The sequence below is a fragment of the Cyanistes caeruleus genome, chromosome 16 (genome assembly GCF_971803275.1).
Source record: "Cyanistes caeruleus chromosome 16, bCyaCae1.hap1.1, whole genome shotgun sequence".
NCBI lineage: Eukaryota > Metazoa > Chordata > Aves > Passeriformes > Paridae > Cyanistes > Cyanistes caeruleus.
The window spans coordinates 7,541,043-7,555,724 of NC_141716.1; the positions used below are offsets into that span (position 1 = coordinate 7,541,043).

Genomic DNA, 14,682 nt, shown 5'->3' on the forward strand with positions numbered 1-14,682 from the left:
AAGTCCATCAGTGGGAATAGCCAGAGGTGAGCCTGATGTGAGTGTGCATGGATCGTGCAGCAGGGACATCAGAACCTGAGAGGTGGTGGGGAATAGGAACAGTGGTCCTGTAAAGCAGCTGGATCAGTGCTAATAGCATCTTCCTGGCAGCTTCCAGCTGCTTTCCAAGAGAGGCTCATATGGCTGTGGCACATTATGGTACACAGGCATGGAAAGGGTGTGAGGTGCCAGAACTGGGGATTGGGGTGAAAACAATCTGGGCTTCCCAGATCCAGCAGACCAGACTAAACAAAACCACCTTCTCCCTACCATACAGGATGGGATTCAGAGCTTCAGGTGGCAGCTCCCATCTCTAGGAACTGGGAAAAATACAAGAAATAAGTTATGGAAAAGACAAAAATTTTGGATGAGGATGGAAACCTGAAGTGGTTCTGTTCAAGCCATTCATCTACTTCACTGTTCAGTGGCAGAATAGCTCTAGGGCTTGGGCAGGCAATTAACTAAAAATAGTCACCAGAGGGAGAATTCAGTCAGCCTGACTAACTGGGATTAGAGGATAAGCAAGAAGGTAGTGTGATGGGAAGCACCTCTTTGAAGATTTATTTCTGGAAATTTTAATTGCAGGCAGCAGAAAATGCTCTGTGGGGTTGTTCTATCCAGAGAGCAAAGGTGGTGCAATGGTAGAGAAAGGAAAAGGGGATTTTTTCAGTGAATTGCAGGAAATCTTCCCAGCAGCTGCTGTTCACCTGTCAGCAAGGAAGGAATTAAAGAACAAAGAGCTGAGCTCAACAAAAGTACTGAAATCATCAATCTACCTGAGGTGAATAATGGATTCCAGTTGAAGTGACACCATTTTTCAACACAGGCTAAAGTGCAGCAATGTTGTGAGACAGAGAACGGGGTCTGTCACAACACAGTGTGTGGGTATTCTGTCATGTGAAATTCAGTGGAAGCAAATGCAAGATAACATGTTGTTCCTTCCTACAAATGGATTTTAAGTGAGCTGTAATCCCAAGGGGAAAAAGATCTTCAGCCTTTCACAGGGTTCTGGCAATCTGAGCTTGAAAGGATGGGCAAGGGTTAACCCTCTGCTGCCAGGGAGTGGTTTGGCTGTTTATTAGTTCTTATTTCTAGAGGAACATTAAGTCCTTGGCTTTCTGAGAATCCAGGGTCTGATTTGTAAGGGCTGGCAAGTTCATGTCCTGTCCTTTTGCTGACTGGAGGTCTATGGGTTCATATCTTAGTTGACTGCACTGTTCCTATTGCTTTGGACACCCCCCAAGACAGCCAATTTAAAACATTCCTTTATTTAACTAAGCCCTCATGAACGAGTGTGCTGTAGTTGCTGCCCTTGGGCTCAATCTGGTACATTGCACCTGTACTTCCTGGTACAGGTATGCCAGAACAGAGGGATCACAGTGAAATGGTTTACTGGGCTCTGCCTGCCTGACTCACAGCCATGTCCTGGACCTGCAGCCCCAAACTCATGGTCCAAAACAAAAATCAAACCCAAACTCTTTCTGGGATGATTTTTTTTTTTAATACCACACATCCAGCACAGCCCTGCACATCCAGCACAGAACAGATTGTAGCCTGTGCTGCAGCAATCCCCCTCACAGCATGCCAAGGTTACCCCTGTCCCTTACCTCCAGCTGCATCAGCAGGAGCTGGGCTAAGCTGACTTCCACTGACTTGCCTAAGAGCTTGGTACACATGTCCAAGTGGACTGGGATTCCCAAATGCTGTAAGCTTGGATGCTTGAAGTATTTTCTTATAAAGAGGTAAAAATTGTTCACTATAATTTGTTCTGTGAATTGCACACTTGCTATTTCAAAGGGAATAGTCTCGTTAGTTTTAGACTGACTGGTAAAATATTTTCAGATTACCAGCTGTTGTGCTAGAGGAACTTTGAGTCCATTTTCCTGTGCAAACACCTGGAATCAGCTCCAGTGCTGCCTCTGACCACACTGCCCTTGCTGGGTTAGATTTTCCTTCCACTGACAAAGGTTACTGCAGTTCTCCTTGTTAAAGTAGCTGTGGAAAGCAAATCACACATGCAAATCATAGCAAAATGAATTCCATTTATTCTTTGACAGACTACTGGTAGGAAAAAGATGCCTGGCTCTAAGTTTAGCTACCACTGCTAAAGGAATTCCAGTGATGACATCTGTTCAGAGTACAATGCAGGCAGGAAGCAAGAAAGCTGAATGTTCTGTGGTGGGACAAGGTGTGTGATGGCATTGCATAAATCTGATAATCCTCACTGGCAGTCAGCGATCAGTTCTGACCATTTATTTCTCAAAAAATAATAATCCTCTCAACTGAAGACAGGGATAAGGCTTGCATATAATTGATAACAGTGTGAAACTCTTTAATTTGCAAAGAGCAAAGCAATAGAAGACAGGCCTGAGGTATTCAATGCTGGTAAACAGACTGGCTGCAATGCCCCGTTTACCTTTGCTAGGTTAGAGAACAAGAAGGCACTCGTTGGACTTGGAAAGGCAACATTTTCCAGTGGAGAAAAGGAAAAAGTACTGCATTCAACTCGGGGAGATCATTGCCACAGGATATTGCTGAGGTAAATAAATCTTATATTACATTTTGATACAAAAGTCTTATTTGCAGCATTGCTGGCTAACCTAAAACAACCGATCTATGTTCTGGAGAATCAATGGATTGCTAGAGAGTCATTCTGGGAAGAATTACTAAACTAAATTAAAAATAAAATTCTGGAGTAAAATGGAAGGGGGACAAGCCTGTAACCAAAAGAGGCACAGCTGATGTCACGCAGTGGGATCATGGCTCAGCAGGAAGGAATCTGCATCAACTGAGGTGGATATGCTCTGGGGAGACAAGGGAGGACAGCATCTGGCTTCACCCAAGGAGCTGAGATAACAGAGTAGAGGTAGATTTTGCATTTCCTAAATTTATGGAGAATATTGACAGATTTCCTGGTTTATATTGGCCTACAATGGTTCCTCCATGCTGAGGTATGAAGATCTGCCTGTCCATAGTCATAAACATGCACCAGTGCAGGGTGACCTCCGTATGTCCCCATCTGCGGTCTAAGTGCCCAGGAAAACAGGAGCAGGAGACAATACCGGTGACAAAATGACACCAGCAGCTGGCTGCCACTTCCCAGTATAACCCTTCTGCCCTGGCAGGTAGACAGCCCATGGAAGAGTTTAAGAGGTAGGGCAGGGAGCAAGGGAAGCAGGACTTTAATTTCAGGAGGCCAGTGGAACCAAAACCAAAGTGAAAAGTTGACTGCAGGCCCCAAACCTCAGCATTTGTTAGAACTATTGATGTTGGGAGAAATGCTTCAAATACACTGACAGTGTGTACAAGAAGCTGGGACCAATTTTTCCTTGATTCTTGGGTGCTACCACCATTGAGGTTAAAATATACCTTTGAAACTGCTTTTTGGACAAACCAAAAAGGGTGCTGACCTCAATGAATAGCCATGGTTAAAAAACCCCAAACCCAAGAAACTCATACTCTGTTCCTCATCCTGAGGGAACCCATGGAGCAGGGCCTGCAGCCTGTTCTCATGCCTGGTATGCCAGTGCTCGATGTCCCAAGCTCCTCACCCAGCTCTCTCACGTGCTTTGGTTTCCAGATCTGTTTGCCTGGGGGACATATTTAAAAGGGCTCTGTCCATACACTGCACACCAAGCTAAGCTGTGAGAGCTGCTCCATCCCCTTCACTCGGGATAGCTAGCAAGAAAAGGCAGGAAGCTGCTGCCTACAGGGGCAGAGGCTGAAGTGGTCCAAAAGCAGTGTATTTCCCCATGGGGGAAGAACATGATAAGTGAAGAGAAATCAGTGCAACCTGACTTCGTTGTGTAAACAGTGTTCTAGCTACACCAGAGATGAACCCAGTGTATTCTGGTGCCTCCTATTTTTGCAATGGCAGAAACAGATTTGTGTTGTGTAAACAATGTTCACCATAATGAGTTTATCCTAATGGCTACAAAGAGGTGACGCTGAATTCACTATGTAAACGGGCTTGTTGCTTAACACTGATGTGGAGCAAGCTGTGTTGGGTGATGGGATGAGAGGTAGCAGGGAAGGACAGCCTCTTCCCCATTGGCTTCATACAGAGCGGTATCATGACTTCTTCTTCATGTGGAGGTGTGGCTGGTTTGCCAGAATTGCAGTGTGGCAACACGAAATGGAAGCTGGACTCTTCAAAAGTTTAGCCCAGGATGAAAGAGTCTCAACTCCTTCTGAGGGACAGTCCCTTCCCAGAGAGGAACATAGCTCCAGCATTCTCAGGGAAGGTCAGTGCTAAGCGCGGCTCCTGATTCACAGATTAAAAATTAGATAAAATATATCCAGTCTATCAGCTGAAATCTTCTGCTGTACAGGACTGGGACTCACACAGGATATCGGCTGTTCCAGTCTACAAGTGCTCCCTCCAAGATCAGAAACCTCCTGTCTGACCCAGCTCTGCCAGAGCTTTCACACCCCCAAGGAAGGAAGAGTTGTGCGTTTTTAAGGCTCTCCACAAAAGGGTGACTGAAAGATCTGTTCTCCAGTGCTATTTCCAGCTTATTGGAATGCCTGGTGGAACCGCGGCAGCGTGGTTGTGCTCAAGCTGGAGGTGAAGACGGGGGGCAATGAATGAAGGGGCCCAAAGTTCAGTGAGGCCCCGGCTCCGGGAGACTCTTGAGGTTGATGTTGCAAAGTGGTGAGCAGTGGCTGTGCCTCCCCCTGCGAGTAGCCCATGACCAATCCCCCCGATGAGACAGGTGGATTGCAAGGAGGAAGATTTAGGGGGAGGAAGCCAAGAAGATGAGAAAAGTCCATGTTAGCAGCACAGAGAGCCTCTGAGAGGTTAGCAGGGCTCTTGGAAAGCAAAGCCTCATCCAGGGCAGGTGGCTGAGGCGAAGAGGACTGAGGATCACCAGATGAGAGAGACAGGCTGCCAGGGAAGTCTGACAAAAAGCTGTCCACCTCTACTTTGGGTAGCTTCTCAGGCAAATATGAGGTAGATCCAAGCTGATACTTTGGAGGAGGTTGCGATGGGGAGGAGATGGGAGAAGAAGACTCCAGAGGATAGCTCATTCCCATTGGAAGAGAATTAGGAACCAAAGAATGGGGCATCCCTGAGCTTGGCATGGTTTGGAGATGTGTGCTGTACATGCCCACGGGCAGCATGCCAGGGAAACTCTTACCACCCATCATGTCTCTGGATGCCATACACAGGACAGGACTCAGCTCTTCCTTCACTGCCACAGAGGAGCTGCAGCTGAGCAGACCCAACATGTCCACTGGCTCCGTCTTAATCTTCAGCAGTTCCTGGGAGTGGCTTTTCTTCATGTGCCTGGTCAGGTGGTCTTTCCTCCCAAACCTCTGAGCACAGTACTGGCACAAGAAGTCCTTCCGCCCCGTGTGCACTACCAGGTGTCTCCGCACGTCTTTCCGGGTGTAGAAGCGCCGATCGCAGTGGTCACACGGATGCTTCTTTTCCTTCGCCCCTCCTGAAGCCCGCCTGGAATGAGCTTTGAGGTGCTCCAGCAGGATCTGGGTGCTCTCAAAGGTCTGGAGGCACACCTTGCAGCTGAGGTCACCGCTGGCAGCCGCATGCATGGCCAGGTGTCGCCTGAAGCCCAGTTTGGTGTTGTAGTTCTTGCCGCACTCGGGACAGTGCAGGGCCTCCTTGTTGGGATCGTGGGTCTGCAGGTGGTTCCGAAGGTGATCCTTCCGGTGAAACATCTTCTCGCAGTACATGCACTGGTGAGGCTTCTGAGCAGAGTGCGTGGCCATATGCCTTAGGTGAGAAAAGCAGGAAAGGTCAGACAAACATCTAGCTCCTGAGGGAACACATGCTAGTTTTCCAAAATTTTTCTTGTGTCCTACACTTTATGCCACAAAAATCCCAGATGGCATTTTATCTCCACTAAACAAGGAGCACAGGAGTACAATGCTTCAGGCAAAACCTACAGTCTGTCCCAGCAGCTGTCTCTCCTCAGCTCCTGCTCTCTGCTGAGGCTGCCAAAGAAAACTTCCCTAGTCTGTGGCATTAGCAGAAAACTTCAGTTCATCAGGAGGGTCAGGCTGTGCCCAAGTCTGCTGACAGCCACTGTGGTCTGATTTCACCTTGGTATCTCATACTCCCCCACACTGTGGTTCATCTGATTTCAAGTTCTCAGCTGTCACTGTTTAATTATTTTGTGTTGTACTTTACTACATAAATGGGAACTCTGCTTCTCCATACTGGAGCAAAAGCTGTCATGGTATTATCCCTGTGATTAGAGGCAAGACTTACAAATGCAAACACTATTCTTGCTTTTCATTTTGTTTTTTAATCTATGAACTTCACTTTCTGTTCCTATTTCCTCCTCAGTGAAACAGAAAACACCTCGAGCTCAGGACACAGCATTAGCTGAAGTTCTCTGGAAGGTGCCTAAAGAGATGCCAAGTATGGTAATGTCTGGGACTCAACAGCTTTGCAAGGTAAAAGGGCATTTCCCCTCCTCCAACTTCTCAGAAATTCAAGCAAAGACACACGAGGGAGGGGGTTTCCCCTCTCTCCTGGCACTGCTGAGCAGAGGCACTTGCAGATACCTACCTATAGAGCTTGTACTTGGAAGCAAAGGCCTTGCCACAGTGCAGCTGGGGGCAGTTGTAGGGCCTCTGCTCCGAATGGGAAAGTGTGTGAGTTCTCAGCTTGTCCACGTGAGGGAAGGAGGGCTCTGATAGTTCACACTGGCATTTTCCCTGACTTTCGGTCTCTTCACCTCTTGGTCTGGGGACTAATTTCCAGCCTGTCTCTTCCTCCTCCTGCTTTGCATCTTGAATCCAGTTGGGAACACTGGGAAAAAATGCCGTCATGGCAGGTCTAGTAGAACATGGCCATGTCAAGCAGAACTCGAGCCCGTGGGCGTCTCGCTGTGATGTTGTCCTGGTGCCGTTTTCTGTTGGAGCCCCCTGTGACCAAACTGCTTTAACAGCAAAACTCCTTCATCTGAAATCACAGAAGGCTGGTGTTAAGACACTGCATCCTTCACCCATGTACACAATGAATATGTGAAGATGCGTGTTCCCAGACATGGGGAACTCCAATCAACAATATTTTCCTCTTCCCTGAATAAAATTATGTTAAACTTTTTCTGAACTGCATTTTTTTGCAACTATTAAGAGCCAGCTTTACCTGTTGGATGTATTTTCTCCTGAAATATCATAAAAGGTGTCCATTTGTACCTCTAAATACCTTTCCCTGTGTGTTTTGCAGATCACTTCTCATCCAGTTTTTCATACTCTCACTTGTTCTTGGTCTCTGCTTAAAAGGAATTCCCTCAGAAATTCTCAGAGAAACCAAGGTTCTCTTGTATTTCTTTTTCCCATCCTTTCTCCTACCAACCTAGTGCACTGGGCAAGACCATCTCCAGAGCGAATCAATCTGAAACTCACATGTGGCTGAACAGGGCTGAGGAATTATCGTCAACACCACACTTTTTTCTGGAAGGCAACGGTTGCTGCTCCTCTTCAGGGTGGGATTACTCACTGTATTTTCATTTTTCGATTGTGAGGCAGATTCTGCCTCTCTGGATCAGCAAGTTTTCTACTGTAATGAGCAATTTTTAACTTTTTTTTTTACTTTGACACTCTTATCCATTAATAATGGAAGCTCAGACTGCTTCCTGTTCAACAGAATACATCTCCTGTAAGCTCTTCTGGCTTTCATGTTGACGAGGTTCTACATTAATCTCCCTTAGCAGGCTTTTCTTGAGTTGTGTGCTGGTGAAGTGAAATGTTTTTATAGGTTTCTACCGCCAGCTCAAGTGGTAAACGGTCAGCTGAAATAAAACCGATCTCTTTCACTCAATTTGACTGCCTGAGAAACTCTTCTTAAAATAGCATCAAACTCTCACTCCATGATTGCTTCAGAGGAGGAACTTCCTGCTGCACATTAACATGAGTGTGAGTTGTGGGCAGGATGTGCAACTGCGAGGGAACAAACCAACCCCCAAGAAAGTGCTCAAGGAACGTTATGAAGAGCTGAATTAACAATTGCTGTGACTGCACCATCACCCCAAATAACCATGGATGGTTCCCTCAAGGTAGAAAACACTAAGAAACGTGATCACTCCAAGAAAACATGTCACTGTGAGCTTTGGGAATGCCTGTTAAGAACAAAACTTGGTTTTATGCAGGCTAAATTTACGTGATCAGAGAAGAACAATAAAGGACCAGAACTGCTGAGGTGCCACTTTGGGACAAACCAGCGTGATGTGACAGCTGCTCTGACCCCTCAGGGTGCAGGAAGCCTGTGGTTTAGAGCAGTCTGTCTTTCTGGGTGCTAAAAGCATGAATATTTCACCTCTCTATGAAATATGTCCCAGAAAAGATGAGTGTTCTCTACCTCTTGCTCCAGAGCTGTGCAGGTGTCCCGGGAGTCTCCACCACTTTCACCAGGGAGCTGCTCCTTTCCCTCCGAAAAAGCCCGGCCATCTGGGCCAGTTTCAAAGCTACCTGGAAAAAGACAAGAGTTTGAATTTTGACGTTTTTAATAGTAAGGCGCATAAACGATCACACTGGAATTTTAGGGAATTCAGAAGTGCTGTTGCAACCGCTTGCAAACGGCAACGAAGGTGCCGGGGGGTGGCCGCGAGGGGCAACTCGCTCCTCCCTCCGGCACCTCCGCCGTGTGCTTCGGAAGCCAGCCGGGAGACCCCCACCCCCGGGAGCGCTCCGTGGATCATGCAGCCCCGGTGGAGCGGGATCACACATCCCGCCCCCCGCTCCGCAGCCCTGAGGGGAGGGAGGCGGGCCCGGCCTACGCCCCCCCCCTCCGTCCCGCATCCTCCTCCTCCTCCTCACACGCCTCCCCTGTCCCCTGAGGGGACCCCGCCACCGAGGGGAGGGTACGGCCGTGCCACCGCCCCTCGCTGCGGTGCCGCCCCCCTCCCTCGCCCCCCCGCGCTCACCCCGTTCCCCCGGGCCCCGCCAAGCGCGGCTCCGGTCCCGGCCCCGGCGGCGCCATTGCGCGGGGCCTTGTGGGAGTGACGTCACGCCTCGGTGGTGGCCGCCAGAGCGGCGCGCCGCGGGGCATGACGGGATGGTGGCGCCGGGCTCTGGCCGCCGAGGAGCCGCCATGGCCGTGCCGCCGGTCCCGGTGCTCCTCGTTCTCCTCCTGCTCCTCCCGGTGATGGCGGCGGGAGGCGGCGCGGCACCCGCCTGGGACGAGGCCGGGTACCTGCTCTACTGTCCCTGCATGGGTGAGGCTCTCCCGGTGCATCTGTGCATCTCCCGGTTGCATCCCCCGGTGCGGTTCCTGGTGCAGACCCCGTTCCGTCCCCGGCGGTCCGCGGTCCGTTCCCCGCTGCATTCCCCGGTCCGTGCCCCGGCGCCGCCTCCGGTGCGGCTCCCGCTGCATCCCCCGGTCCGTGCCCGGTCCGTCCCCGGCGCGGTCCCCGCCTGAGCCCCGTCTCTCGCAGGCCGCTTCGGTAACCAAGCCGAGCATTTCCTGGGAGCCCTGGCCTTCGCCCGCGCCCTCAACCGGACCCTGGCCGTGCCGCCCTGGATCGAGTACCGGCACCACCGCCCGCCCTACACCAACGTGAGCCCCGGCGGGCGCGGGGAGGGAGCGGGGGCGCGGCGGGCAGGGCTGGGAGCTCTCCGGGAATGAGCTGCGGGCCCCGGGTAAGGGAACCCCCGGTTGACGGGCTCTGTCCCCCCACAGCTGCACGTCCCCTACTCGGAGCACTTCAGGCTGGAGCCGCTGCGGCGGTACCACCGCGTGATCAGCCTGGAGCAATTCATGGAGCATCTGGCGCCCCGGCACTGGCCGCCCGGCAGGAGAGTGGCTTATTGCTTCGAGGCTGCTGCCCAGAGAAGCGCGGACAAAAGCACGTGTCCCATGAAGGTGAGTTCACTCCTCAGCCCCGCGGGCACGGCTTAATTCCAAAGGCTGTGACTGACTCATTCAGGTCGCCATTGATTTGCAAATTTAGAGTTACCCACCAAAAATCGGTCTGTGTGGCGTTGCTTTCGCCACTTGTGGAGTGGCATGCTGTGCCTTCATTAGTTTTCATTGTCTACAAGTGCTTGGGGATGGGGACACAGTCTGTGCAAGTAGATTTTGTCACCTCAGATTTAATTGTTACTGTAGCTTACCTCCTGCTCTCTGTTTCCTAGCTGTGGTAGTTTTCCAACTGGTGTTAAAGCAACCTCTCTTAACTACTAGTTTGGAAGCTGTGGTGCCCTTGTTCTTTAAGACAACCTTTGCAACCTTCTCAGTGAACTTCCCTTCCTGTGGAGCTGGTGTGTCAAACAGGCTGTTGTATTCCAGCTGCTTCCATCCTGGAACAGGCTCCTGCTTTGCACCTCAGGTTCTTGCTAGATCCATCTTTCAGGCTTTGTGTGTGCGCTGAATGGATGCTTGTCTTTTCTTTGCAGGATGGAAATCCATTTGGTCCCTTCTGGGATCAGTTCCAAGTGGATTTTGATAAGTCTGAGCTCTTCAAGGGAATTTCCTTCAGTCCTGCATACAAGGACCATTGGATCCAAAGGTAGCACGAAGATGGAAAAGTGCTGGCAGGTCGCTGAGCATTTAGAGTCACTCAGGAAAGCAGCTGTGACTGTGTATTGTGACTTCACATTTTGAGGGAGAGATTGAAGTGGTTAGTTAGTAATATAGTTAAAAATATTAATGCTTTTTCCATTAAATATTTGCTGAGCACTTCCTGTGGGCATTATTTTAGGTATGAACTCTGTTAGACTGATTGACTTCTGAGCCAGGAATATTTGATTTATTAAGTATTTATTTATTAAATATGTAATTAATCAGAAATATTTGGTTCTCAGTTGGTGATTATGAACTGTATTTTGTTGCTTACCTCTTGTTTTTAGAGCTATGAGTGACTTGAGTGCTTATCAGTAAGTTTGGGTGACAGAATTGCTCTAGTCTGGGGTGACAATGTAACATCCCATTGCTTGGTAGCTCCCTACTGCATGTTTGAGATTCTTCTCTTACTGGCTGTCAGATAAAAGGTCTGAGGTAAAATACAGTCCCTGAGATTTCTTCAGTTCGGATGGCAAAACAGCTAAAACTGTCTAAATTTGGAGCAATAAATTCTGCATATTTTGGTGTGTTCCTGCTCTCTAACCTTCACAGCAGTCTTCATGCAGGTTAGGTCACGTTTCAGACTGCTGAGGTTTGGTTTTCCATAGGTTTCCACCCTCTGAGCACCCTGTTCTCGCCTTACCTGGAGCTCCAGCCCAGTTTCCTGTCCTGGAGGAGCACCGGCCCCTGCAGAAGTACATGGAGTGGTCGGATACGATGGTGAAGAAGGGAGAAGCCTATATCCAGTCTCTGCTGCTCCGGCCCTACGTTGGCATTCACCTGAGGATCGGCTCGGACTGGGTACGGCAGCGGCTGGAGGCCAGTGACAAGTGGGATGTGGGCAAAGCTGCACAAAAAGGAGCTGTGCTGGGAGACCCACCTGATCTCTGCTGACATCCAGGAGCTCCCTGTGTGTTAGCAGTGCCTCTGGGATTCTTTCAGACAGGCAGAGCTTGGGGGTGTGGTGGTGTTTTCTCACTCAAATGTGGTGCTTTGAAAACGAAAAAAAGTTGTGGCAAGGTCTCTCCTTGCAGCAACAGGACAAAGGGAAATGGCCTCAGCTTTGCACCAGGGGAGGTTCAGGTTGGGTATTATGGAAAAATTCTTCACTGAAAGGCTGAGCACTGGCCCAGCCTGCCCAGGGCTGTGGTGGAATTGCCATTCCTGGAAGTGTCCAGAACACAAGTAGATGTGACACTTTCTCATAAGGTTTAGTGGGCACAGGATATCTGTTCAAAGTTTGGACTTGATAATTGCAGAGGTCTTCAACTTTGATGATTCTGTGATTCTCTTTTCCTCTTCCAATAGAAAAATGCCTGCAACATGTTAAAGGATGGGACAGCTGGGCCCCACTTCATGGCTTCACCACAGTGTGTGGGCTATGATCGGAGTGCTGCAGTGCCTCTCACCATGGACATGTGCCTGCCAGACCTCAGAGAGATCAAACGGGCTCTCAAGCTCTGGGTGGCAAAGATTGAAGCTAAATCTGTTTATATTGCTACGGATTCTGAGCCCTACACAACAGAAATACGACAGTTCTTCCAGGAAAAGGTGTGTCTTCCAGAAACCTCTTCTGGCAGGAGTGCTTGGATAAAAACCTCCCTTGGACTCTGGCCCAATCCTATCATGGACAGTAGACAGGCAGTTGTGGAATAGGTTATTCACTGCCAAATATTATCATCTCAAAGTGAATTTGGCTCATAGCAATAAAAATTATCCTGTAAAACTTTTTTTTTTGCAGGAGATTGAAGAGCATTGTCTGGCATGGTAGTAAATATTTCCATGAAAAGGGTTTAAATTAAATAAACCTAAGTGATTTTGAGAAATGTTCTGACGTTGATCTAATCATAAATGAGTTATAGGGCAGAGAAAGACAAAACTCAATCTCTTTCTCTTGTATATTCCATTTCTAATACTATGCCAAGACATTGGATTGTGATAATAGCTGACTGGATTCATCTGCTCTCGTTTCTCTGCAGCTCAAGGTTGTCAGCTTGCAGCCAGAAGTGCCTCAGATTGATCTGTACATCCTTGGCCAGTCCGACCACTTCATTGGGAACTGTGTCTCTTCCTTCACTGCCTTTGTGAAAAGAGAGCGCGACATCCATGGGAAACCCTCCTCATTTTTCGGCATGGATCACCCACCGAGGCTGCGGGATGAGTTCTGACCGAAGGAGGAAGAGGCTCTGTGGTTCCAGGACTCTGAGCTGGGTCTTTGGTGCTGCAGCATTCCCTGTGAGCAGTCATTGCTGGGCTGTGGGAGAGCTCCTGCCCTCCAATGCTCCTCACAGTCTCTTCCAGACTGTTCTGTCTGATCTCTCCTGTGTTTCCAGTGTGAGCTCTGATGGAAATTTAAATCATGTAGTTGATGGGAAACTATAAACTATATATAGTTTTTTAAGATGTAGCTTTTATAGCTCTCCATTCTCACTAGTTGGGATTCACCAGCAATCATGATGAAGCAGCTGCTCAGATTTCCTCCTCTTTTCTTTCTCCGTTAATTTTTAACTCTCACCTGGAGATGTTTTGAAGCTTCATGTCTAAAACTGACTACAGTTGGTTCTTTTTGAATGTAAAACTTTTGTTGGGCATATCAGGTGAAGCTCAGGACTGAAAAAGCTCTGGGTTTATCAAGGACCATAGTTGTCTTACCAGACCTGTGTCACCACAGTGCCTCAGTGTCCCTTCTCCTGTCCAAAGAGATTCCATCCCCAGTGCTGTGGGGCCCTGGATCTCTTTGGTGGTGCTGGAGGAGTGCAGTGGGACATGGTGTGACATGGCAGTTGCCTGTTCAGCCTCTCTGCATCAGCCTGGGGCAAGATGTGTGCAGGGACATGGCAGGGGAGATCTGTCACAGCCAGTCTGGAACTGGAGACTGAGGGCTTGTAGCTTTGTAGGTGTTGATGTCAATGAGGTCTATGGTAGAAGAGAAACTTGGAGCCATGGTTTTTAAAATAGCTGTAGTGGGGTTGGGTATGTCATACCTGGGTCTATTGTATTGTTTTGTTTTTGTACTTTATAAGATAACCTCTCTGAGAGCATTACACTTGTCTGGGGCAGTTCCCAGTGAAGGTAACTCTGGAAAATTATTCATTGATGGGGAAGCAACAGCTCAAACCCTTCTGTTTGGCCTGGTGTGGTTAGATGCTGGTAACACTGATAATCCCAACATGGTGAGACTCGACCAATGCCTTTTAGTACTTCTGTGACTTTGTTTTCTGGTCCAAAGATTGAGTACAGAACAGTTCATTTTTCAAAAATTCCACTTGGGTGAGTCTGTGGTACCAGAGCTGCTGCCTCCAGTGCACTGCTGCAGTCCAGGCAAGGCAGTTATGAGCGGTTAACTCCACATGTCTCTTTTAAAGGTGGTCTTTTCCTCCTTGAAATGTTTCTGAGCTTTGGAAGAGTTTGAAGGCTCAGGGGAGTGAGCAAAAGAGGTCAAAATGAGAAGGTCCCTCAGACCTCAGGGTGGCAAAATCTCATGTCTTGTTTCCTCAGGGCTGGCTTCAAAAATTACGGGATTTGAGGGAAAATTATCAGGTTTTGGGGCCTTTGGGAGCTGGGCTTTTGAAGACAACCTCATTGTGTCATACAGTTTACTGATCTTGGGTGATGCCCTTGGGGGCTGCCTTGCCTTGCTGTGAAGCAGGGCAAGCCTTTCCCCACACTGTTGGGAAGACAAAAGTATTAAAATGTTAGGGTGGGGTGCTTTTTTTTTAAAAAAAAAAAATAAGGTATTTTTTTGTACTAATAAAAACTTGACTTTGTATTGACTCGTAGTGCACCAGCATTCCTTCCTCCATAGCAGGAGTCTCAGGTACTAGAGCTGCAGCCTCCACTGCGCTGCTGTGGTCCAGACAACTCTGATTGATGGGGTTTAACTCTTACATATCATTATGGTGGTCTTTTTCTTCTTGGACATATCCCGAGCTTTGGAGGATTTTAAAGACCCCAGCTGGGTCAGAGCGGCGGGCCCCACCGGGCTGGGGCAAAACGCGGTACTTTGGGGTTTGGCGGCGCATCCCGCCGGGCTGGGGCAAACCCGGGTACTTTGGGGTTTGGCGGGGGCCCCTTTGTCCCGGCTCCATCCGGGAGCGGCGGCGCGGGGC

General features: G+C 49.0%; 2 protein-coding genes across 2 annotated transcripts; one reads left to right on the plus strand and one right to left on the minus strand.

The window, feature by feature from the left end:
- Positions 1–2,061: 2,061 nt before the first annotated feature.
- On the minus strand, positions 2,062–9,013 carry PLAGL2 (PLAG1 like zinc finger 2). Its single transcript, XM_086853119.1, has 4 exons — positions 8,937–9,013; positions 8,372–8,481; positions 6,578–6,973; positions 2,062–5,776 (listed from the first exon to the last, which is right to left on the minus strand). Exons 3-4 carry the CDS (start codon positions 6,838–6,840, stop codon positions 4,555–4,557), a joined length of 1,485 nt encoding a protein of 494 aa, XP_086709245.1. The 5' UTR covers positions 6,841–6,973; positions 8,372–8,481; positions 8,937–9,013; the 3' UTR covers positions 2,062–4,554.
- Positions 8,945–14,346, plus strand: POFUT1 (protein O-fucosyltransferase 1). Its single transcript, XM_086853120.1, has 7 exons — positions 8,945–9,227; positions 9,447–9,568; positions 9,692–9,874; positions 10,408–10,520; positions 11,182–11,374; positions 11,882–12,124; positions 12,553–14,346. Exons 1-7 carry the CDS (start codon positions 9,068–9,070, stop codon positions 12,739–12,741), a joined length of 1,203 nt encoding a protein of 400 aa, XP_086709246.1. The 5' UTR covers positions 8,945–9,067; the 3' UTR covers positions 12,742–14,346.
- Positions 14,347–14,682: the final 336 nt, after the last annotated feature.

Coding starts and splice junctions, on each gene's coding strand:
- POFUT1 (XM_086853120.1), top strand. CDS start 9,068: ATGGTGGCGCCGGGCTCTGGCCGCCGAGGAGCCGCCATGGCCGTGCCG. Junction 9,875..10,407: donor AAAGCACGTGTCCCATGAAG/GTGAGTTCACTC, acceptor TTTTCTTTGCAG/GATGGAAATCCATTTGGTCC. Junction 12,125..12,552: donor GACAGTTCTTCCAGGAAAAG/GTGTGTCTTCCA, acceptor GTTTCTCTGCAG/CTCAAGGTTGTCAGCTTGCA.
- PLAGL2 (XM_086853119.1), bottom strand. CDS start 6,840: ATGACGGCATTTTTTCCCAGTGTTCCCAACTGGATTCAAGATGCAAAG. Junction 5,777..6,577: donor TCCAAGTACAAGCTCTATAG/GTAGGTATCTGC, acceptor TTCTCACCTAAG/GCATATGGCCACGCACTCTG.